The sequence below is a fragment of the Patella vulgata genome, chromosome 8 (assembly GCF_932274485.2).
Source record: "Patella vulgata chromosome 8, xgPatVulg1.2, whole genome shotgun sequence".
NCBI lineage: Eukaryota > Metazoa > Mollusca > Gastropoda > Patellidae > Patella > Patella vulgata.
Genome location: NC_065886.2, coordinates 50,858,732 through 50,885,299, shown reverse-complemented (window position 1 = coordinate 50,885,299; position 26,568 = coordinate 50,858,732). Strand labels below are relative to the sequence as shown.

General features: G+C 33.6%; 2 protein-coding genes across 2 annotated transcripts in view; one reads left to right on the top strand and one right to left on the bottom strand.

Annotated features, from left to right (window-relative positions):
* Positions 1–227: 227 nt before the first annotated feature.
* On the top strand, positions 228–9,749 carry LOC126830244 (vacuolar protein-sorting-associated protein 36). Its single transcript, XM_050560598.2, has 13 exons — positions 228–432; positions 1,375–1,443; positions 1,969–2,039; positions 2,375–2,489; positions 2,674–2,751; positions 3,227–3,346; positions 3,947–4,024; positions 4,823–4,957; positions 5,868–5,933; positions 6,465–6,529; positions 7,276–7,360; positions 7,614–7,690; positions 8,279–9,749. Exons 1-13 carry the CDS (start codon positions 337–339, stop codon positions 8,373–8,375), a joined length of 1,152 nt encoding a protein of 383 aa, XP_050416555.1. The 5' UTR covers positions 228–336; the 3' UTR covers positions 8,376–9,749.
* Positions 9,750–13,301: 3,552 nt separating this feature from the next.
* Positions 13,302–26,568, bottom strand: part of LOC126830235 (putative polypeptide N-acetylgalactosaminyltransferase 10) — a 28,563-nt gene continuing 15,296 nt past the window's right edge. Inside the window, exons 3-12 of the mRNA XM_050560586.1 lie at positions 25,933–26,077; positions 24,412–24,578; positions 23,584–23,772; positions 20,675–20,852; positions 19,856–19,973; positions 19,185–19,295; positions 17,677–17,898; positions 16,250–16,360; positions 15,964–16,107; positions 13,302–14,224 (exon numbers count right to left, since the gene is read on the bottom strand). Of these exons, the coding sequence (XP_050416543.1) occupies positions 14,054–14,224; positions 15,964–16,107; positions 16,250–16,360; positions 17,677–17,898; positions 19,185–19,295; positions 19,856–19,973; positions 20,675–20,852; positions 23,584–23,772; positions 24,412–24,578; positions 25,933–26,077 (1,556 nt within the window). The 3' untranslated portion in view covers positions 13,302–14,053. The remainder of the gene's footprint in view (positions 14,225–15,963; positions 16,108–16,249; positions 16,361–17,676; positions 17,899–19,184; positions 19,296–19,855; positions 19,974–20,674; positions 20,853–23,583; positions 23,773–24,411; positions 24,579–25,932; positions 26,078–26,568) is intronic.

Genomic DNA, 26,568 nt, shown 5'->3' with positions numbered 1-26,568 from the left:
TTTCAGTCGGTGGCTTCGTATTGCTAACCCCGCCGACCACCTGATTGACATACATTTTACAAACAGTTTGGGTTTTCTCTCTCACCCCACACCCTACACCTCAACCCACGAATATTAAATTAATTCAAGCTATCCTCCAGGTGCCCTTATTGAATTATATTCGAACTGAGGGTGGGGGGAGTTCTGGAAAGAATTATTGTAATATTGGTAAACAGTAAATTATACCCACCGATTTCCGATAGATCCGCACCGTCTGGAAATGAAAGTAGACAAACATTATCAGATGTCACAATCTTTAATACATTTTTATGTATAAAATAACTGTATGGTGCCACAATGGATAGATTAGAATGGTCAGATGGTTCGTTAATGAGTGGAGAATCCCACATTGACCAGCAGAGAGGAGTTGGCATTTATGATGGACATGATAAAGTAATGAACTGCATCAAATTTTTGTATGATCAACCCACTCCGTAACTTGACTTCCTCACCTGTGCTGCGTCAATATCTATGCATTCACAGTCAACCCGCTTGGCACTGCTAATTCGTCATGTTATCCATCCACTCTTACGTGTTTTAAAGTAACTAAGTCTCTAGTTCAGCTCTGAACGTAGGTCTCATTACACTCGCCCTGTACGTTCAGGGACCGTGTTATTTTGAATCCTTGGCGAAAAAGTTTGGCTTCCCAGTCAATTTTACAGGGCAACTTTTTGCTGCTAAACGGTCGAGTGTCAGTCCCTGTGAACGCCTGACAAATGTAACTGAACATCTTAGTGAGAAAATAAGACCTTGCTTACCTCGCTAGAACAAGTATGAGCGACAAAATACGCTGTTAAAAAATACGTCTCTGTCTTCTAACCGATTTGGTCGACTTCATTGAAAGGGTAACGCACAAATTTACGAACTCGGGCATATAAGTCTCTGCTTTTGCTATCCAATATTCAAGACAAAAGAAACATCTTAGCATTTGTAACAAGAGACTCCAAGAACACGGCTAGACATATTCCACAAGTCATGTTAATTGGTGACGCTATATTCTTATCTGAAGAGCATGCGCAATAAATACCATCGGTGTAAACTGGAATAACCAGACTCTAAAGATTGTCATTCAACTGAGACTTCTGGCGTATTTCGCCGAACATATCTGATTAGAAATTACAGTAAAAACAGAAACGATTGAATGTAAATCAGTTTATATTCATTCATAATTCATTATTATATGCGTTGCGACCCATGGCACTATGATATACACTGTCGAGTGGAATGTCATATGTTCGAATCCTGGTTTATCCTTTTCAACAAGAAATCATGATTTAAAGGCATAAACGAATTCTAGTAAACTTTTGTGATATTTTGTTCATTCTTTTTTTTTAGACATCATTTGATTTTGGAATGCTTTCTGTTACAAGCCATAGATTGATATGGAGGGACCACAGAAATCGAGTAAGATGGGCCTTTTACACTTTACTAAATATATTATGCTGACTTCAGTGTAAACTGGAACTAACAATGTAAATGTACTTCGATGCAGAGATTGATCAAGCTTTCTAACACACCCTATCTTTATTAGCTCAGTTGGAGCAGAACAATAGAGTCTTAATCCCAATTCTATTTCTCTCTAACACACAGCCTCGTGATTTGTTATCATTCATCCGCATTTAAATTTGTCCTTTAGTCAGTCAATCTGTCACTCTAGAGGTAAAGTTATCATCCAATTAAACTGAGACAAAAAAACTTACTGCATATCAGTGATTTCCAATATTTGCAACCATTTGGTGTCGCTCTAGAGGATGAAGTTATCCATGTTGATCTTCATGAGATGAAGAATCCTATTGATTTTCAGTGATTTATGATAATGCCTGGCCAAGTTACTACCCTTGATTACTTTGAGAAATCTTTGTAAATGTTATCAGTTATTATACAATTGACTTGTTTACTAGGAATTTTTATTTTAAAAATTGATTTCAGAATTCAGTTATTGCTCTTCCTTTATCACTTGTGGTATATCTAGAAGAACAAGCATCTGGTTTTGCAAAAAGGTAAATACATGTATTCACAAAAAATACTGTTTTTATTTTAAAAATTATACTGTATGTTTAATCTATTTTTTGTATAAAATGACTTGAAAAACACCCTAATGTCACATATTAGCTGAATATTCCAGTTCCATGGACAAAAAATAGACACAATTTGTGACTTGAATGTGTATCATGACCATTTCGTATCATGACACCTATATAGTAAAATGTATCATGACTTTGATTATAACATCCAGCACTACATGTACGTCTCATTGTGATAACTGATAACTTATACATGAAATAATTTATATTGATTGATTATATAAATGGCATATTCTATATTATTTTTCCAGTGCTAAAATCATAGTTCACCTGAAACCAGCGCCAACTAATAAAGCTGCTGGACCATCTACATATAGTGCTCACAGTTATATCAGACTGTCATTTAGAGAGTCGGGAGAACGCGAGGTAAATAATGTCACATCACATTCTCAATTTAATTATCGTTCACTTCATTTTGAGATATATTTTATTGACAATGGCAATCTTCATAACCATCAAGATACTTACATTTTCCATCCGACATTCAGTACAAAAATACAAATTTCTAAATAAATTTATGGAGGTGCCATATATTTAACTAATATTTCAGATTTTGAGAAGCTTAAATGAAGCTCTACAAGTCAGAAAATGGGAACAAAATATACCAGTTAGTCAACCCAGTAGTCAGGTAATACAGTATTCATATTAATGTTTATTCAGACAAATTCCATGTAGAAATTTTAGTGAAAACTTTGGTTTTAAAACTTCAAGAGATTGTTTTTCTTCTGGATAATCCAATTTAACATGAATAATGTTCACAGTTTTATGATTAAATTAATTACATTGCAATTAAAAACTGAGAAATATAGCTAGTTTGATGCATGTATTAAGATAATCTACTAGGAAATTAATTTATAATTTTATTATTGTCCGCCACCTTTTGAAGAAAGCGGGGAACTAATTAAATGTCTCCTTCTCATTGAGGTAGAATGTTTAAACTTGGCGTAGATGTTCATTAGGTTGAGTTCAATGATTAATACTTCATTGGTCGATGCTTTGGGACAAGATAACTTTGATTCTAACTGATGGAGAGTAATATGTCATCTATTTATTTTGGGATTATGGCGGTAGACATCAGTCTCACTGTTTGTTTTTGTTTATAGTTATCAGCAAGACATCGACCTGGTATTGTTGGTATAGAAAGATCAATACAACAGAAAAACACAAATACAAATAAAAAAATAACTGTAGCATTTGAAGATCTGAGTAAACTCATTGATCAGGTAAGATCTGTCCTCCTAAATTGGTTATTTTAGGTATAGAAACAGAAAGTTGTCTTTGAAAATATGACGATAAAATAAATAATATTTGAAATATATGAGATATGTGTAAAGATATTTTGAGCGATCATATTATGTTTTTAAAGGACCATGAGGTCATAAGTCTCACAACATCTTCAATTCATGAATAATCAATAATCTTCAGTAGTGAGGGGGCATAATGTGGTTGTGCTATTTGGTCACTGGACTTATCACCAAAATGGCCTGGTTTCCAAACCTGGTGTGTCCCTAGATGAACTGTTTTTACTTGTCAAGGGTGGTGCTTTTCGGGAGCGAGCTAGCAACTAAAGTGTGTCTAGTCATTGGGATGAGATGATAAACTGAATTGGTGGTGCACATAAAAAGTCCCTTGTCATTTGGAATTTGAAGTAAAGTCGATGGAAATGCCACTCACATCACCCCTCTCACAACTCCTGCTCACAACTCCTGCTGACAACTCCCCTCACAACACCCCTCTCTTAACTCCTCTCACAACATCCCTCTCATAACTCCCATGATGCAGTAGTGTTGCTTGATTTAATTTGTTTGTCTTCCATTTTGTAGGCAAAAGAAATGGTATCATTAACTAAAACTATTGCCACAAAAATCAAAGAAAAACAAGGAGATATTACAGAAAATGAGGTAAAAACAAACAAGTACCATGTCTAATTAAAGGTGAAATCCCACATATATTTTACACAATAAAACTGAAACCCATTGTAAAACTTTTAATGGTACTGTGCAACTATCTAAAGGACTGTGATACTCAAGGGAAATATAAACTTTAAGTTTTCATGTGGGGATAGCCAAACATCCTTAAATTCTATGCTTGTCTTAATTAGCCCGGTTGGAGCAGAAAAGTAGGATGCTAAACCCCCTTTCATTTCATTTCAAAACAGTGCAGGTGCTTGATTGTCAATCTGGATGTTTACAAATTTATAGAATGGCAATCGACTGACACAAAATTTATTTCGATCACCCTTCGTGATATTATTGTATTTAGTTTGCATGAGCATGTCCTATTGCCAGCAATTCTTGTTATACGCCCACATTGTCACCATTACACCATAATGATGGTTGACTTCAAATTTCGTAAAAATTGGGAGCGAAACTGCCCAACAAAATGGTCGCTCCTTGTACGCAAATGTTGTGGACCATCTAGAGATCACAATTTTATCCCATTTTGATGGAACTTTATATATATGTTTATATTTTGAAGATTTCGATTCCTATAGATATTCACGCATATCGGACCGTAACTTCCTGGATTATGGCCCCTGATTGTACGAAAAATCAGTTCTATTTTTGATCTTGTTCTCTGTCCATCTCTTTCAAAATGTAGGCATATTTTGCATGGCAATAGTTTGTGTTTGCTGTATTGTCAATCAAGTGTATTGCTAACATGTCCATGTTATATTTGATATTGTTTTTGTTTTGTAGACAAGAAAGTTTAAATCATATTTATTATCTATGGGTATACCAAATCCTGTTACTAGAGAAACACATGGTACTGGTGATAAATATTATACAGAACTAGCTAAACAATTAGCTTCTGTTTTAACACAGCCAGTAGAGGTGGGTCAATATTTACTTTCATGTTTCAGCAATATTTGTCAGTATTAGCTGAATGACTGGCTGTGATATTGAATACCTGACAATTAGTCTATCTGATGATGATTTGAATGAATTTAAGCTGAAAGGAGTCGTCTCAGATATATTTAAGTAAATAGCCATATGTATATATTGTCATATAATATTTATTAATATTATAATTAAGAGCCGGAGAATAACATAACACACAAACAAAACCTGTTTGACAAACCTGCGGACAACACAGACATTGCAAGCAATAAACGACCTAGTGAATATAAGTGTCCACTGCATTCCAGTACTGTATAGATACAAGCTCACTCCAAATGAAAACAAACTCACAATAAAACAATGAATACAAGAAAGATACAATAGAAATGATGCAACTGGTCTTGATTACTAACTGATTCATACAACTGAACGATGAAATTCCTTAAATTGGTTACTTAAAGGAAATCGAGCGATTGTTTCCGATTGGCTCAATAACGTTTTGGCATTTGATTTTCATAAGTAAACCCACTATTTTTTTTTATGATATCCACTTAGACTGCTCCTTAAAAACACAGTTCAGTTTGTAATAAGAGAGAGAAAGAGAACATCCACTCAACACAAACTAGATCATTTAGGGACTAACATAGTTCAATTTTATTTCAATAATTTGCTTGCGTGTAGGAGTCTTTAGCAGTGGGAGGGAACCAGAGGACCCGGAGAAAACCCACGAAGTTGGACAGGCGAACCTACTTCTTGTCACGTACAACCGCGGAATTGAAACCACGCCAGTTGACTCAATGACCGACCTCATGATACAACACGCTAACCATCCAACCCGCCAGTTTGTAGTAAAGATTGAAGTGAGAATTGTGATTATGATTATTTGTGTGTTTATTATTACCAGGAATGTGGTGGAATGATGACATTAACTGATGTATATTGTAGAGTTAACAGAGCTCGGGGAATGGAGGTAGTAAAATATTCTATATTATACAGTACATTATGCTCTTGATATACCTGCTCGGGGTGGCAGGGTCAAGCACAAACACCTATTTGGTGGAAATAAAAAAAATAATAAATTAATGCATGTACGTTTCTTTGGAAGTTACTCATATTCAAGGTTTCATTCCAGTTTTCCCCATTTCTAATCAATGCTTATCCACTACATACTTACAATCGCATATTACATATTTCACTACCACTGTAATTATATATGTTATCTGAAGGGTGTGTTTTGAGGAATGCATGTATTCGTAAAAATCTATTTAAATAATAGTAGTTAATTTTATAATCTGCTCACCTGTGGATGAGTAACTGATCATTCAGTCCTTTCATCCGATGAGGAACTATACTGAAATTCAGATTTTGTGCAGAGTTATTGCCAAATCCTTTAAACATACATTATGGCAATGTAATTGTTTATTACACATTCTTTGAGTAATTCTAACTTGTTGCTTTTTCATAAAATATTTTAAAATCTACAACCATTTTATATTTACAGTTATTATCACCAGAAGATTTATTACATGCCTGTGAATTAATGGAAATGTTACATCTTCCTGTAAGGTAATGAAATTTATCTGATTGTGCTACATGTACATCAAAGTGTTGATGTTTTCCGGCCTTCTCTGTCAAATATCAAGGGGGGTTGGATGGCCGAATGGTTAGCACGTACGCGCTGTATCATAAGGTCTGTCATTGAGTCAACTGGCGTGGTTTCGATTCCATGGTTGTCCAACCTCATGGGTTTTCTCCAGGTCCTCCGGTTTCCTCCCACTTCTAAAGACCCCTATGCACAAGCCAATTATTGAAATAAAATTGAACCATGTCAGTCCCGAAATGACCTGGTTTGTGTCAAGAGGAAGTTAAATGCCTCTCTCTCTGTGTTAAAGGTCGCCCTCCAGCCTTTTCCTATGATTGTACACATAATACTATTAAAAGGAACACAAGGAGAGAGCAGCAGGTCAATTCTTATTCTCTACCATCAAATGATGATCTGTGTAAATTTGAGATGTTTAAATTTAGTGTTGGTCAGAGTTTTTCTATCTAAAGTGCTATTTGGAAATAAGGCGACTAGCACAATGGCTGGGCCTCAAGTGATGAACAATTACACAAAAATATGTCCTGGAATGAGATCTTCTAAATGAACAATAAATTACCTAATTACCTTTTCAATATTTCAACCCAATAGTTGATAAGCATAGGATGATCTTAAAAAGCCTTTGATGCTTTGAACAAAATATTTAATCCGTACTTGAATACTTGTGACATTCTGCAAGTGGGGTTTTAAATGTTTCTCTGTTTCTTGACAGATTACGAACATTTGATAGTGGTGTATTAGTTTTACAGTCACAGAGTCAAGATGAAGAAAAAGTTATTTCACATACGACACAATATGTAAGTTGTATTTAAGCTGTTGTTGTGGTCCCCAGAGGTTGTTGTGGAAGCAGAGGTTAAATCACCAATAGATAGATAGAGTCCACCTTTATATCCACCTGCTGGGAGTCGAGTTGATCCCCATAGAGAACCACCTGTTCCCCATAGAGAACCACCTGTGTCCCATATTGAACCACCTGATCCCCATAGAGAGAACCACCTTATAGCGAGGCCTCGGTGTAATATTTAATCAATGGTATATTTTTTGCTCTAGGTTGAAGAACATGGTTTTAGTACAGCGGAAGAATTAGCACAGTCTATTGGTGTATCTGTTTTATTGGCTAAAGAAAGGTAGAGATTAGTCTGATATACTACTTTAATCATTGGCTACCTCACCCAGGGGGGTTGGATGGCCAAATGGTTAGCGCGTGCGCGTTGTATCATAAGGTCTATCATTGAGTCAACTGGCGTGGTTTCAATTCCACAGTTGTATGTGACAAGGCGTAGAGTTGCCTGTCCTACCTTGTGGGTTTTCTCTGCTAAAACCCCTACGCGCAAGCGAATAATTGAAAAAAAATAGTGAACCATGTGTTAGTCCAAGAATGGCCTAATTTGTGTTGAGTGGAAGTTAAACCCCATTTCTCTCTCTCTCTCTGGCGCCATTGGAAATCTGACTTTAGTTATTTATAGAAATATTTTTAGAGGATGCAGGTTTCTAGGCATGAGATGGAAGAACATAAAAGATAAAAATACAATCTGTTTTATTTGTACAACTAAAATAAATAAATAATAGCTTACCGTGAAACAAGCCATTAAAAAGTGAATATACACCAGAATATGTAGTAAATAATACTGTTAAATTGAAATCAGGTTGCTTTTTTTATATGTCATTTAATCACTCAAATATTAATTGCCCTTTAATCTGTGTTTTATTTACAGACTTCTGTTAACAGAAAAAGTTGGTGGAATTTGTCGAGATGAAACAGTTGAAGCTCTAAAGTTTTTTCCAAATTTATTTTTAACACAACCTGTATAAAAATATGTATTTAAATTCAAGTCTGTTTTTGTTGTAAAAATATAATGTATTGATATGTTATGTCGATTATAAATGAAATAGACTAACGATGCCATTTTTGGGCTGAAATTTGATACTTTACAAGTATTTTAAAGAGACTTTTACACTTTTAATTTCTTTGTTATAATCCGGTTGTACTGATTTTCAAATGTATTTGAGAATTGGAATGCATTTTTCTGCCTCTCTATTTTGCTGAATTATTTGTAAGCATGCAGACTTTGACTTCATTGCATCATAAATCTTTGAAGTTACTAGCTTACTGCATACATATAGCATCAAGTTTAAAAAGTGGCCATACTTTTTAAAGGGACCATCCCGATTTTAACAGAGTCTCAGAAATAAAAGTCTGCGTACATATGAAATTTAAGCGTTGAAATATAGAGGAATGGTGTATTTACCTTGTCTAAAAATTTCAGCTCAAAATATTGAGTCGTTTGGCCATCAACATCAAAACCGCTTATCCGGACACATAACCCTTTTAAGATTTCAGGTCAATTTTTTCGTTGGGTGACCTGATAATAATCTATTGCCGTTCCCTTAGAGGTCTTTACAGTGCATGACCCACATGCTGTACTTGATAACGAAAGGTAAATTTCGCCTGCATGTTATCTTTATAAAATAAAAGTCTGGTTTTATCCAGACACGTATAACACAGCTTGGGACACAGGTCTTCATTTCCAGATGAAAACTGACTGGTTTAAGTTGTTTGAAAATGGATTGTGTATATTGAGTTAATTGCTTGGCCCTAAGGTAGAGGATTTTAAGGGCTTTTAACACAAAATTAAGCAGTTTTATTCTCCAAAATATAATCAAGATTTAAATCTCTCCTGTCTAATTATAAATTTATTTTATATTACTGGTAATGATTTGCTTTCCCAGTAGAATGTTGAAGCAATAATGTTGGCATACTATATGTAGAAATGAAACTCTTAATGTAAATCAGTTTTAGTATCGTGTCTTTAATGCTAGGTACTGGCAGATACGTTCACATACGATCAACACGATTGCTACAACTGACCTCAATATATGATAAAACCTGATAGGATCACCATGATTAAAACCATGATTTCAATCGTAGCGTGAATCGTGATAGTGGCAACCTAGAATTAAGGAAAATAACCGTTAATTCTTATTAATGAAAGTTTGTTCTGTATTTTTCTCAATTATACACTTGGTTTGTACAAAAGAACTGTTGCACAAAACTCTGAATACCTGTAAATCACACCTAGAGCTATCAATATAATAGCTACAGTATTTGTGTATTTTTATTCCCTTTACATCTATTTGTCTGTTGTTTTTGTCATACCTAAAGAATAAAAGAAATGAAATGAGGTTTACCGTCCTACTGTTCTGCTCCGACTGGGCTAATGAAGATGGGTATATGCCATACAGAGTGCTATAAGGGGAAATTTTGCCCTGGCAGCGGTACTACTCTTATATCGAAGTCCAACTGCTAGGGGATCTTTTACGTGCATGCCAGTGTATACACAGGACCTCGGTTTTCCATCCCATCCGAACGACTAGACAGCTGTCCTTGTCAGGCCCCTGCATCCTGCATTACTGACAAGGGGAAACCATGTCGAAAAATTCCCATGAACTTTCTTGGCCAACACCGGGAGGGAACCCGCGACCTCCAGGTTAGCGAGCCATCGTCTTACCCACTTAGCCACCGTGGCTCCCCCATTGGTAATTGGAGAAGAGTGGGCAGAATCACTGCTTTCGAGGCAAAATTCTCCCGCTTGTATTTCACAACTAATAGAATATTAATTACCAAGTTACTCGTAAAATGATGAAATATATAGGTGTGACCCATTCCATTTTATACTGTACATTTTAAATCAACACATTTCAACAATAAACTATCCATTTATTTTTTAAAGTTAAAATTTGAGCAATAATGTACAAAATGCAAGCTCCCATATCCCTTAACATTTGTAACTAATGCCCCCGTCAGACCCTACGGCAACCAGAAAATGCGATCTGAGACCATTTTCCGTCGCCGTAGCAGCACAGTAAGGAAACCACCCCGATCTGACGTGGGTATAACAACATAATATATATATAAACCTCTTATATACACAAAATATGTCCACTTTTATTTACATATATTTATATAAGTAACTTCCCAATAAAACATGCACATGGCTAATAACAATGATTGAGCTAGATTTTCCTGCCATATTGTGTGTGTGTGTGTTTAATAATAACAAACATAAAATAATATATATACCAAGTGAATACATAGTAATAATAATAAAATATGACAACTTCTTTTCCAAAATGGCTAGTATGACAGGTTCTTTTCCAAAAGGCAACATATCAATTTCCGATTTTCGGTATAATTCCACCCGCCCGTGAAAGGCTACTATTAATACTTTACTAGACTTTATGTAATACTGGTACTACACTTCTTATTTTTATTTATGTGGGATCAGTGCATGTAATAAACATAGCATCAGACAGGAAATATAGGCCTCATCAGCAGGATTTAACACACTCGGTATTAAAGAGCAATAACTATATGCATAAAACTGATCGGCACAAGTAATAATTGATCCATGACTATTTTAATAGGGTTCTTTACAATCTGATTAAAATACAGATCTATATTTTCATACTAATTAATTTATATAATAATTAGTTACCATCAAATGAGAAATAAATAAAACTCATCAAAATTATATAAACTATTAATTTTAAGTTAATAATATATGAACTAATTAAGTGAAATATTAATTCCAAGTTAATATAAGTGAAATGGTAATTTCAAGTTAATTGATATATCAACTAATGAATGTGAAATGTTAACTTTAAGTTAATAATATATAAACTAATTAAGTAAAATATTAATTTTAAGTCAATAATATATGAACTAACTAAGTAAACTGATATATCAACTAATTAAGTGAAATAATAATTTTAAGTCCATAATATATGACTTAATTAAGTAAAATATTTATTTAAAAGTGAATAATATATGAATATAACGAATAATAATATAATATTTTTGGTCCTTGTCACAATACTATGCATGGAATAATTTCTCTCAATATATATATATATATATATATATATATATATATATATATATATATATATATATATATATACACACACACACACACACACACAGTGCATGTAATATATTAGTAGTTCTGTACCAATGACAATGACATGTTTTCAGGAAATTAACACCATGAGAATGAATAAAATTTAACCATAACGGAAGTTAAAAGGGCGGGGAAGGGGTATTAAAGGGGGTAGTAATTGAACAAATATGTCTAAAACGAGCACTTTTATCGAGAAATGGGTCAAATTTTAGACGAGTGGCAGTACCCCTGCAAAACTCTTCCTTAGGATCCTCCACAGATGGTGAGGTGAATTATATAAATCATGTAGTAAAACAATTATACAAAATATACAAGCAAATATTGGAAGCACATTTTGGCCCTTTGTGTATCTACATGAGACAAATTAAATTTTTAAAAACAATATGAAATTTATAAAAGGCACAATAATTAGACACTAAGTTTAGAACTATGTAAATAACAAACACCTAATAATAAACGAAACAGAAATATTTAACTATTAAAATTATTGATATTCTTGTCAAATAGCAAAAATAAGATAGATGAAGCATCTTATTATAAATACTAAACAATCAAAACAATTTCAAAATGATGCTTAAAGAAAATGAAATAGAAGGCTTATGGTGTAGCTCTAGTTGATGGAGGGATGAAATGATTGACTGTACACCATACTATCTAAATACAAGCCTGGATTTCTTAACATTCATACAATCTCATTAAAATACACATCTATATTTCATTTCGTTTCTTTATACATTCGATGGCCTACACTACATGAAGTTCTGACCAGTTGTAGTATAAGGTCGTGTCAGGGGTCACACGAGCGGCTATTGACCCTATGACATCAGACATTGATTAATCCATCAGTGTTGACGTTTCTAGGGGTTTACCCACAGAGCACGCCAATTCCAAGAACTTGCCGTAATAGAACGTTTCATGGGCTAATTCCTCACATCAACTAGAAAGCCTGTTATATAACAACTCTTCCAGATCCTAGAGAAATGAAATTTCGAACTATAAAAAACGAAACGAAGTAGGATCTGTGTTTCAATCAGATTGCCATTCATATTATTTTTCATAAGGACATATAAAATAATAACTATTACAATAAACAGCTATACTTGCATAGTTATTTTATCATATGAGAAAGCTATTGTTAGTAAAGTTATCACTAAGGCCAAAATACCCAATAATTGAATATTATTTTATGATATATAATAAATATACTGGTACATAAGTATTCGATGAATATTATAATAAAAATTATTAGTTATAGGTTTATCTTTTGTACATGTAAAAATTACCATACAGAGGTTACATCATTTCAACTTTTTAATTCAGAACATTAAGTGTAGTTTAATGGTCGAGTGCCAGACATTAAGTAATATATTGATATTGCACGAGTGCGTTATCACAAGGGCTATTTCTATATATTACGCAATTTCTTGTACGGGACCATTAAACAACTTAAAATACAAACACTATCCAGCACGTGCATTTCAATGAAATACGTCAATATTTCAACTAGTAAAAATAATGACGTCACACCTGTATTTTAAAAATACATCCTGCAGGTCCAATATTTCAACTAATAATTAACTCTCTAGATCTTTCAACAGCAATTATAATACATGTATCAAAGGAATGTTAGTTCGTTATTGAATAAATTAACAAATGAAATATATGACTCTGTCCAGCACTAACATCAAGTGATGTTCGAAAATTATATAAGAAAGGTTGATTAAATTAAGTGCACTCTACAATATTAAGACAACTATTTATTAGTAAGCTCTTACTGGACTATACACATGAATAAGCCTATGTGCTGTAACCATTGAATGTATCATAACCTTCTTATTTTCATGCAATAACAGGTAGATATCTAACAGGAATCCAATCGTAACAAAGAAAATAAACAACATATCATTGGATTATTTCACCCTTGTTGATTGATTAGTATTTTGCCTCCCAGTTGGCCTATTGTAAATTCTAGCATTCTGTGCAGAATAATTCTAAAGGTGGATTTCTAAAGAATGCAGCCTATAAATTAACAATTACAAGTCTACAGTGAGATGTTAGCTGAAGACAATATCCTGATATCTGGCTAAACTATATTTATGGAATTGTAATATACAGTTGAGATCAAGATATTTTAGACAATGATCTAGTTGTACTGGCCTAACTGAGACAAGATAATCACTGGACGTCTGGATTTATATTAATCTCATTTAATTTATGACTAAATAACTTGATTTCTTTTAATTATATAAACATGTAAGTATCAAGGCAAACATTGAATTAACTTGCATAAATTTAAAATTACATAAATTATGTAATAAAATTACTTATTAGTTTTTAATAAAAACGACAAAGTATGGCATCTATGAACATTCGTAAGCTGTTGAAGAATTTAACTTCAATTGCATAAGACAGTTTGAATAAGACATTTTGTGTGATTTTTTATGAATGCTCATTCTAAAATTTCCATACACCTGGCATCATACTTGATGTATACCAAACAAAATCTAAATTAAAAATTTAAAGGCCCCATCACTCTAATGGTACATCCCAATCTTTCCTTACTTGTTCTTCTTCAATTTTTTCAAACATCCAGACTTGAGTGTCTGATGATTTGTCACATGGGTTCATATATATTTCATGATTGTCTTTATCACAGTCTAAACATTGACCACTTACAGGATGATATAACTGGTGGGTATCCTGAAATATAAATACATATACCAGTGTTTCAATCAATACATGTAATTATTATCTCTCTATAGTACTTTTTTCATTAGCCCGGTTTACACTTGGCCGGTTTACACTTGGCCGCAATAAATTTCAGAGAGAGAGAGAGAGAGAGAAATGGTGTTTAATATCCACTGGTCACAAACTAGGTCATTTCGGGACTAACATATGGTTTTTAATTTTATTTCAATAATTCGCTTGCGTGTAGGGGTCTTTAGCAGTGGGAGGAAACCGGAGGACCCGGAGAAAACCCACGAGGTTGGACAGGCGACCCTACTCCTTGTCACGTACACCAGGGATTCGAAACCACGCCAGTTGACTCAGTGACAGGCTTTATGATACAGCACGCACGTGCTAACCATTCGGCCATCCACACCCCCCCCCCCCTATAAATTTCAAGAAATTAACCTGTTTACATTACTCTAAAATAACCGGTCTCCGAACTCTTAACAGAAAAGTTAATTTTAGTCCCTATGCAAATTACCCAAATGAAAACAATTATGGCGGTAGATTAAGTTTTCGGCAGCCATTTTGACAGAACTGATGACAGAACTGTCAAAGTTGGCAGGAAAAAAGGTCATGGTTCATTTGGCGCACGCGCAGTAATCCGTACTTAGAACCATTCTCAGACCGGACAGCGTTTACACTACAAAAATTTAATCGTGCCAAGACCACCTCACTTCAGTGGGCCAAATTGGCACGGTACCCAGTACGGCACGCTTATGTTTGACCTGTTTACACTACAAAAAAAATTAACTTTGTAAACGATTCATATTGACTGTGTGTATGTGTGGAGAGAGAGAGAGAGAGAGAGAGAGAGGGGGGGGGGGTTAACTCCACTCCATACAAACTACCTCATTTCAGGATGTGGGTTTTAACTCAATATAAACTAGGTCATCTATGGATTAATATAATGTATATTTCAATAATCTGTGTCCATGAAAAAGTCTTTAGTAGAAAACCCACAATGTTAGTCAGGAGACCCTATTCCTGATCACAACACTTTAATCAATGACTGACCTTATGATCTAAAGTCTAAAGTGCTTGATTTAGACCACTTGATCACCCAACATGCCATGGACTCGGTTGGTCAACAAAGACATAAATAATATCACAGTGTTATTTTTATACATCACTTCTGCCACTGTTGCGTTCAGGCGACAGACAATTTGGGAAAGGGGCAATCTGATTCAAATACAGATCTATATTTCGTTTTGTATTTTTTATTATTTTAATGGCCAACACTACATGAAGATCTGACCAGTTGTAGTGGGAGGTCACATAAGGGGTCATACGAGCGGCTTTTGACCCTATGACATCAGACATTTGATTAACCAATTAGCATTGATGTTTCTAGTAGGATACCCACAGTTCTATGCATTGCACGCCAAGAACTCGCTGCAACAGACCGTTTCATTGGCTAATCAACCAGAACGTGGGTTACATAACAACTCTTCCACATCCTAGTGTAGTAAAGACACGTGAAAACGAAATTTTGAACTATAAAAAACAAACCGATCTTTGTTTTAATCAGATTGAGCAAAAAATTCCAGAAATTCAGACAATAATGGCTCTTCTAAACTTCCTAAACTTTTTTAATATTATGCAAATTGATTCAAACACAAATCTTCCACACATATATTAAACATTAAAATACCTCATATATATTTACCAAGTTATATCTATATACGCTGTATATTAAACATACTTACCAAATTATATCTAAATCGTTGATTACCTTGCATACCATGACAATTATATAATATAACAGGTGCTTTAGGTACAGAACTAGATACATCAAAACAAACTGTTCTAGATCTAGGTCTCAAATCTTTGTGCCATGAAAACTCAAATTGCTGAAGAAATAAAAAAAAGAATAAGAATATATATCGAATACTAACATCATAAATATATTTATTTCAATTTAATTTCTGCAATTAGAAAATTGTACGTAGTTAATACAAGAGTGATCTAATGTTTTCATGTGTTTAGTTTTACCTGTTCTCCATTAGCCCCTCCACCATCTTTAACACATTTTTCTATCTCAAATCTTTCATTAGCTCCTTTAAATCTTGTATCAATGCACATATCACTGGCTTTATTACGGATCTGTAATTATAAAATACATATTACTAGCTTTATTATATAAACACATATTACTAGCTTTATTACCTATTTGTAATTAAGAAATACACATATTACCAGCTTTATTATCTATGTTTAATTAAGAAATACACATATTACCAGCTTTATTATCTATGTTTAATTAAGAAATATACATATTACTACGACAGCTTTATTATCTATGTTTAATTAAGAAATACACCTAATATTACTAGCTTTATTACCTATTTGTAATTAAGAAATACACATATTACCAGCTTTATTATCTATGTTTAATTAAGAAATACACATAATACCAGCTTTATTATCTATGTTTAATTAAGAAATACACCTAATATTACTAGCTTTATTATCTATGTTTAATTAAGAAATACACCTAATATTACTAGCTTTGTTACCTATTTGTAATTAAGAAATACACATAATATTACTAGCTTTAGTATCTATGTTCAACTAAAATATGCACATAATAATACTAGCTTTTATAACATATCTATCACTTTAAAGATGGGTTCCCAGAAAAGTATTTATCTGGTGGTTATTTCCAATAAAAGTATGGTAATTTTGGTATATATGGAAAGTAGAGATATCCAATCTTACTAGAAAAATACTGGATTCCCCAATAAACACTCATGAAACGTATACAGGACAAAAATGTAAGGGTTCCCCTAATCAACAGCCCGACGATTAGGATTTCTGCACGCGTGATGTCAAAGGTCACACGTGAACATTGAGCGCTTGATGTACAAGTTGATAAACTTTATGAAGAGTTAGACGTACAACACTTTCTGAGATAAAAATGACGGAAAAAGACGCGGTAGTGGATAATCCGAGAATTTAATTAGGATTCGATATATTTGTAATAAATAGTAAGCGATTAAAGACAACATCGTCTTATGTGTGCAATGAATTCTCCTCTGACTTCCAAGAGAGGTAAGTCACGTGACGTAACCTGACCTAGTTTGATTGAATTTTTATAGCAGGACATTCCTTCGCAATTACAATGTTTGAGAAGGATTTGAAGCAAAGTTATGACAAATTAATTAGTTTGAATATGTTTTTAGTCCATATATACCATTAAATCACCCAGTTTTTACGCGGGAATGTATCTTTAAATACACATATTATTGTTTGATTATGAAATACACATATTATCACTAGCTTTACTAGATACTTGTAATAATAAAATATGCATATTATTACTAGCTTTTATAGCTTATCTGTGACTATAAATATTTTATTTTATTATGTGTAGATATTTCACTAGATTTTATTACATAATCTGTATATATATTTCTTACCTCGCCTGAGGCCATGGGTGTTGGTTCTACTGGAGGGTAAAATTTAGGTAGATCAAAGGCCACTTCTTCCATAAACCATTTAAAAGGTTTACAATGTAATCTTTCTCGGATAGCCTTCTGTTCAGATATATCTCCAGCATCAACATTTCTATAATGTGGTCGTCTTTTATATAGATATTCAGCATATTCATCCATCCATACCTCGGCTACTCTTTTATAATTCTAAAATAGTGTTTTATTTATGGTTACTTTTTGTGTAATCATTTTATTGTTTTTAAGCAAGCAGTTATTTAAAGAAGCAGTTCCCAATTAACAACTAACACAATATACACATTTTTAAAATGTGGTTTTATGGCACGTCAGCTCCTACCAGGCTATATTGCGCCAACCATATGTTTAATTATTCAAGACAAAAATGAAGGAAATCACAAAAATATATTTATATCCATAAATAAAAACAAATATCACAGAAAATATATAAAATATATAAAATTAAAAATAAAAATCAAGAGAGAGAGAGAGAGAGAGAGAGAAATGGGGTTTAATGTCCACTCGACACAAACTAGGTCATTTCAGGACTAACATATGGTTTAATTTTATTTCAATAATTCGCTTGCGCGTAGGGGTCTTTAGCAGTGGGAGGAAACCGGAGGACCCGGAGAAAACCCACGAGGTTGGACAGGCGACCCTACTCTTTGTCACGTACAACCGGGGATTCGAAACCAATAAAAATCAAGTAATTTATGAATATAAACTATTAAAATGAATGAAGAACAGATTAAATATATATATAAACAATTAAAACTTATAATAATAATTTGTCTCTTTTTAAAAATTCAGCATTGTACAATATAGCTCCGATTGAGCAAATAAATAGTGTAATATCTGACAACGGTAATATTTTGATCTAATATTGCCCAGATGCTTGCACTCAATCAAAATGTGCTTGACCGTCAAAGGTACTTGACAGTGTTCACATTCTGGTTGAGGCTCTCATTTAAGATTAAAATTACAGACAGAGACTAGACACACAATTCAAGTTGATCAGAGTTAACCCACAAGGTCAAACACTGAACTCTATCCAACAAACTTGAATAATGGCTGAGTAAAATACCTAGCCGCAACTACTGAACCTATTTACTTCAGGATTTCGGGTCAGTTTTTTCGTTCGGTGACCTGATAATCTATTGCCGTTCCATGATCTACGTTTTATACTTGATAATAAAAGGTAAATTTCGCCTACATGATATTTTTAGAAATAAAAGTCTGCTTTTATCCAGACACTGTATAATACAGCTTGGTTCACTAGTCTCCATTTCCAAATGAAGACTGACAGGTTTAAGTTGTTTGAAAACATATCACGTTCACGTATATTGAGTTAGTTCCATCGGCCCTAAGGTAGAGGATTTTAAGGGCTTTTAACAGAAAATTAAGCAGTTTTATTTTCCAAAAATAGTTAATTAAATTTGCACCGAGGTTGCCAATAAAAGGCTCTGCATTATACTTACCCTTCCTATAAAATCTCCAACACCAGGATTAGGGAATGGAGCAAATTTTCTATAAACATGACCTATCCTAGAACAAGGTGCATCTACCATCATTCCACCACACTGCCATATCTGTTAACAAAATCAACATATATTTAAATTAAAAATGGATTTATTCATTGTTCATACAATCTGATTAAAACACAGATCTTTTTCGTTTCGTTTGTTATAGTTCAAAATTTCATTTTACTTGTCTTTACTACACTAGGAACTGGAAGAGTTGTTATATAACCCGCGTTCTGATTGATGTGTGGGATTAGCCAATGAAACAGTCTGTAACAGCTAGTTTTTGGCGTGAGCTGCATGAAACTGTGGGTAACCCACTAGAAACATCAATGCTGATTGGTTAATCAAATGTCTGACATCATAGGGTCAAAAGCAGCTCGTATGACCTCTGACGCTATCTTCCACTACAACCGGTAAGATCTTCATGTAGTGTAGGCCATCGAAAGTATAAAAAAATGAAATGAAATATAGATCCGTATTTTAATAAGATTGATTGTTCATCCAGCCCTAAAATCCAGAATTGAATAAAATTATCATTTAAAGCTGTATTCCTTTGAGCATAATGAGATCATTTATTCCACCCACACAACATTTTGTGTGTATTGAAAAACACAATATTTCCTTACCTTAAAAGACAGTTCATACTGTTCTCCTCCCCAAATATCTAAACCTGGGTCATAACCTCCTAGTTCCCAGAACCAATCTCTGTCCATGGCAAATAATCCACCAGCCATTACTGGGCTCCTTAAAAAACAACACAAATATAAAAATTAGCAAGAAAATAAGGCAGATCTCTTTAAAAAATGGTGTTTTTTTTTTTTTCAATCTAAATTTCAACCCAATGTATTCAGGTAATAATTCATAAACTAAAATTTAAAGTTGTAGAGAAGATTGGCATATAAACAAAGAGAAACTATAATCCCGTTTACATTATAAATTTTAAACGAGCCATGCACGGTACCAGGTATTGTGTGGTTAATTTTTTTTGTAGTGTAAACGGGTCAAACATTAAGAGTGCCGTACTGAGTACCATGCCAATTTGGCCCACTGAAGTGGATGGTCTCAGCTCCTATTTTATTTCATTTTCATAGTTCAAAATTTCGTTTTACTTGTCTTTACTACACTAAGATCTGGAAGAGTTGTTATATAACACACGTTCTGGATGATTTGAGGGATTAGCCAATGAAACGGTCTGTTACGGCAAGTTTTTGGCGTAAGGTGTACAGAACAGTGGGTAGCCCATTAGAAACATCAATTCTGACTGGTTAATTAAATGCCTAGCGTCATAGGGTCAATAACCGCTTGTATGACCCCTGATGCGACCTCGCACTACAACCGGTCAGATCTTCATGTAGTGAAGACCATCGAAAGTATAAAAAAAGAAACTAAATATAGGTCTGTATTTTAATCAAATTTCTTGAAGAGTATATTGTCCTGTAACTCACTTGAATGGATCAGCAGGATGTTTTTTATCTTCATCTAATAATGGCAGACGTTTGTAGAAAAATTCCCAATCAAACGCCCCTCTGGCACCTTCATCTTGAGCTCTATAGGCAAATGTCTCGTAGTCTATCACATCTATAAACGGGCATACTACATTTTTCTTATCTTGTGCTATCGGATCTGAAAACATATAAAATCATATTTTTAGTTTGATAAACAGCGAAATGAAAATCAACTGTCAATTTTTTTTTTTTTCATTAAGTTTAATTAAGTATGCACTTTAAAAACATCATAACTCCTACTTTAAATTTAATGATGTTGTTAATGGGTCTTTAAAATTGTGTTAATTAACTTTTACCAAAAACATGTAGGCCTAAACAATTTTCAACTACCAGTAAAGTACATTTAGTGTTTTTTCTGGAATGAAGTTTGAAGAAACTAATAATAATCATGTGTAAGTGTATAAATTAACACTGGGGTGTATGTAACCCTTATATAAGTTATATTTCATCATAAATCAACACTGGGGTGTATGTAACCTTTATATAAGTTATATTTCATCATAAATCATTATTGGGGTGTATATAACACTTATATAAGTTATATTTCATCATAAATCATCACTGGGGTGTATATAACACTTATATAAGTTATAGTTCATCATAAATCAACACTGGGGTGTATGTAACCCTTATATAAGTTATATTTCATCATAAATCAACACTGGGGTGTATGTAACCCTTATATAAGTTATATTTCATCATAAATCAACACTGGGGTGTATATAACACTTATATAAGTTATATTTCATCATAAATCAACACTGGGGTGTATGTAACCCTTATATAATTTATATTTCATCATAAATCAACACTGGGGTGTATGTAACCCTTATATAAGTTATATTTCATCATAAATCATCACTGGGGTGTATATAACACTTATATAAGTTATATTTCATCATAAATCAACACTGGGGTGTATGTAACCCTTATATAAGTTATATTTCATCATAAATCAACACTGGGGTGTATGTAACCCTTATATAAGTTATATTTCATCATAAATCATCACTGGGGTGTATATAACACTTATATAAGTTATATTTCATCATAAATTGCTGTTGTATTTATGTCTGTAGTAGGTGGGGCTTATATTATGACAAAATTGATAAAACACTGCTGATACGAGCAACAAATACATATACATACTATAGTAAGATCCTATATTTAAGATGAATTATGGGAGATTAGATAAAGAGTTGACAGTGAGGCTGATGTCCCCCGCCGAAATTGCAAAATAAATAGATGACACATATTAATTAATCGCACATTTATTTTTTTCACTAAGTTTCATCACTCTCTATCAGATGGAATCAAGATTATCTTGTCCCAAACCATCGACAAATGAAATCGATTAGCTCTGCTTAGCTTCAGCTCGAAATGTTAATTATTGAACTCAGTCAAGACATTCACCTAATGAACATCTACATATACATCAAGTTTAAACATTCACCTAATAGACACCTATGCCAAGTTTGAACATTCTACCTCAATTAGAAGGAGAGTTATTGTGTTCCAAAGTTTCTACCAATCAAATTGCTTATCACTCTGCTTACCCTCAGCAAAAAATGTTCATTATCGAACTTAGTTAAGGTATTCATATAATAAATCTATACACCAAGTTTCATCAATCTCACTTAATTAGAACTAAAGTTATCGTGTCCCAAAGCATCAACCAATCAAATTGCTTATCTCTGCTTACCCTAAGCGGAAAATGCTCATCTTCGAACTCCATCAAGGCATTGACCTAATCAACACATACACCAAGTTTGAACATTCTAGCTCAATTAGGAAGAGAGTTATCGTGCCCCAAAGTATCAACCAATCAAATTGCTTATCTCTGCTTACCCTAAGCGGAAAATGCTCATCTTCGAACTCCATCAAGGCATTGACCTAATAAACACATACACCAAGTTTGAACATTCTAGCTCAATTAAAAGTTATCGTGTCCCAAAGCATCAACCAATCAAATTGCTTATCTCTGCTTACCCTAAGCGGAAAATGCTCATCTTCGAACTCCATCAAGGCATTGACCTAATCAACACATACACCAAGTTTGAACATTCTAGCCCAATTAGGAAGAGAGTTATCGTGTCCCAAAGCATCAACCAATCAAATTGCTTATCTCTGCTTACCCTAAGCGGAAAATGCTCATCTTCGAACACCATCAAGGCATTGACCTAATAAACACATACACCAAGTTTGAACATTCTAGCTCAATTAGGAAGAGAGTTATTGTGTCCCAAAAAGTGTGACGGACAGACAGACGGACGAACCCATTTTAATAGTCCCCTGCTTTCTTCGAAAGGCGGGGGACAAAAATAGATAATGTAAAGAGAATATCGTGAAAATTTTAGTCAAATCTAAATCCAGTAAATATAGCAGGCTAGCGATGGCATCGTGAGTTGATTATGGTCTGGATATGTTAAGTATGCATTATGCAAGAGCTAAATCTGCCTATTGCAGGTCTTTCTTTAGGCATGAAATGTTATATAAACTATTAATTAATTTCCTGACCACTGTTAAAAATTAATCATTATACATCAATAATAAATTGGATTGTTTAATTTTTAACAGTGATTGAGAAATTAAACACTTGTAAATTGGACACTCGTTATCACAAATAATCAGCTTTAAACTGGACACAAGTACAAATTGGGTAGTTTTAAATGATTTTTACAAAGTTTTAAACAAAGTGTTTGGTCCTCTTATTTCTGGCATTTATTTGTTAGATGTGTATGTATCTATTCTATGCCAGAAGACTTGAGGCAAAATGTTGTGGGTTCAATTCCCAACAAGAACATAGTGTCTCCAGAACTAAAATGTTAAAATTTTGTGCCAAATCTTACCTAATAAAGGTGGTAACCAGTTGATGTTAGCTTCACAATGAGAATCAAGAAATATCACTACATCTCCTTTAGCAGCTCTAGCTCCTAGTAGACGGGTTCGTATTAACCCTTCCCTCTTCTTGGCTCTAACAACTCGTACATTAGTATAATGTTCATTAACATAATCATCTAAAGGTTGTTTACAATGTTCTGTAATAATTTATAGTTATATATCATGTTAATATCAATACAATATATTCACGATTCAATTATTTCTTGTGCACTAGTATTTTTAGGCAATAAATAAGTTATACTTTCTAAGTTGTTTCAATGGTATTTAGTAATTGAACTGTAATATACAGGTCACAATTCTATGGAATACAATTACTGCTTATTACTGAGCGACATTTTGACTAGGCTTCTCTAGTCATTATCAAGAAATGATAAAATATGAAATATAACAAGACAATGTACATAACAATATTTGGTTAATGCTGACCAGCCAGCGATAGCAGCATTAACCCCTAATGAGTGTTTCCTCTTGTGGTCAGTTGCACTGTTCCGGAGGCCAAATAGAACCCCCGCAGCCACAGAATCTGTGCTATAAGAATTTAAGTTTAATAACCTTATTTTAGTCCCTGAAAAGAACCCATGACAACTGGTAATCTACCGAGAGTAGGCAGAAATGCCATTGACAAAATTCTCCTACCCTGCCCACATAACCATAGAAATAAAACAACAATATTATGTTCATCTAAAAAATAACCAAAGTATTGAGTTGAGGAGACATGAACACCTTTCCATTCTTACGACAATAATAAATCTCTTACACATAAATTACTTTTTTACCTTTTGAGCTAAAATCATCTACTAAAATAACTTCTTTCAATAGATGTTTAGGAGATCTGTCGATGACACTCTGAGCTGTCCGTAATAAAGTTGACCAATGTTCATTATGAAATGGAACAATAACACTAGCTGTTGGTAATTTATTTAAATATTTCTTCGTTTTGCACCTATAATAAAATTAACAGAATAATCATTTTATAGAGGATGAAATAAATATACAGTGGACTCCGTCAATTCCGACATCGTACAGGATCGATACAATATGTCCGATTATACAGCATGATGGAATACTCAATTCCCTAAATACTGGAAGTACGGTATTATTGTACCTTTGTCCATGCCATTGAACCACTCGTGCATCATTCTGTTGATGTCTTCAAACTTAGCGTTCAAGTAAAATCGTTTCTTACAGCTGTTAAAGTTATTGGAAAACTTCTGTTTGAATTCATATTTTTGCTTTAAAATGTTGGATACTGTAGTATGGCCAATTGAATACTTGATGGCTAATTCTTTCTGTGTAGGTCGGGGAAAATCGGCTATAATGTCAAATCGGTACGGTCACACTTACAAGAGATTATCAAATTATCGATGTAATCAACAAAGACTGACACATCTTTTATGTTCGCAGCTAATTGATTGGTGATTGCTTGTCGGTTAACACCCACTAATTGAAGGGCGGATTATGCAATGTTAATTGAATGAAAATCGTGTGAAGGGACCCCTGATTGATGTCGGAATTCGGAATATTCAGAATCCGGACTACTCAAAACTTTTTTGGTTGAAGTAATAAGGAAAGAAATCGGAATATGAAAATGACGGATTTCACAGAATGCTGAAGTATTCAGATGTCAGATGTGACGGAGTCCACTGTACTTAGAATATCATGTTTGATTGATTAATAAAAAACATCTTTATTTGCTCTGAAATTTAAGAACTCAATAAGCTCAGCACATATCAGCACATATAAGATCAGTGGGTATCATTTAATCTTGTGTATCTAGCACCAATTTCTTTCACATTCATTTAATATCAAATCTTTGTTTAAAAATTTGTAAAAATGTTTGATATTGAATGAATGTGAAAGAAATTAGTGCTAAATACACAAGATTAAATAATACCCGGTTTACAGTGTATTATAGCAGGATAAATATAGCCCAAGTAAAAAAGTAAAAACGCCTACAAACATTGGCAGATGTTAACCACATACAAATTAAACGATTTCCAATAATTAAGACGTGTGCCGGTCTTCCACTTCTAGAATTTTATACTTATTTTTTGACACCTAGAGATTTTGCACAATGTGACATTCATAAAAAAATATTAATTGGCCCAAATTTTCAACAATTATGTAAATTTATTAATTTGATTAATAAGTTGTTATTGGGTGTGTGTTTGTATATTTGTTCACCAAGCACAATTGTCCAATGGCCCCTACCATGTTAGTATATGGTAGGTGTCATTATACGGTACAGGGAGTATACAAATATTGATTGTTTGAGAAACTAAAGGAAGATCTCTTACTGTGGATGACGAATATCTTTTAAAGCTCTTTGTAATGATATTTTATCACTAGTATAGGCATTAAAACCGTTAACTTTATATAAATCTCCTTTCTTCTTTTCTTCTTCAGCTGATAAAATAACAGCACTGCCTTGTTCACCTGGTCCTGTAAAACAATAATATATTGTGACTTACTTGTTCAACTATGTTCAGAGAGAGAGAGAGAGAGAGAGAGAGAGAGAGAGAGAAAGAGGGTTTAATGTCCACTCCACACAAATTAGGTCATTTCAGGACTATCATATGGTCCAATTTTTTTTCAATAATCCGCTCGCGCATAAGGGTCTTTAGCAGTGGGAGGAAACAAGAGGACCCGGAGAAAACCCACGAGGTTGGACAGGCATCCCTATTCCTTGTCACGTACAACCGGGGAATCAAAACCATGCCAGTTGACTCAATGACAGACCTTATGATACAACATGCACACGCTAACTATTTGGCCATCCAACCCCCCAGCCATTTTCAAGTCGATACCAAACATCATATCTTTGGCATAAAGATGGATTCTCTCTGAAGCAGTTTAATAATATTTTAATAATGGAATCAACACAGGGTGTGGAGTTATTTACCAGATTCCAGGAGACCCTGTATAGAATTCTA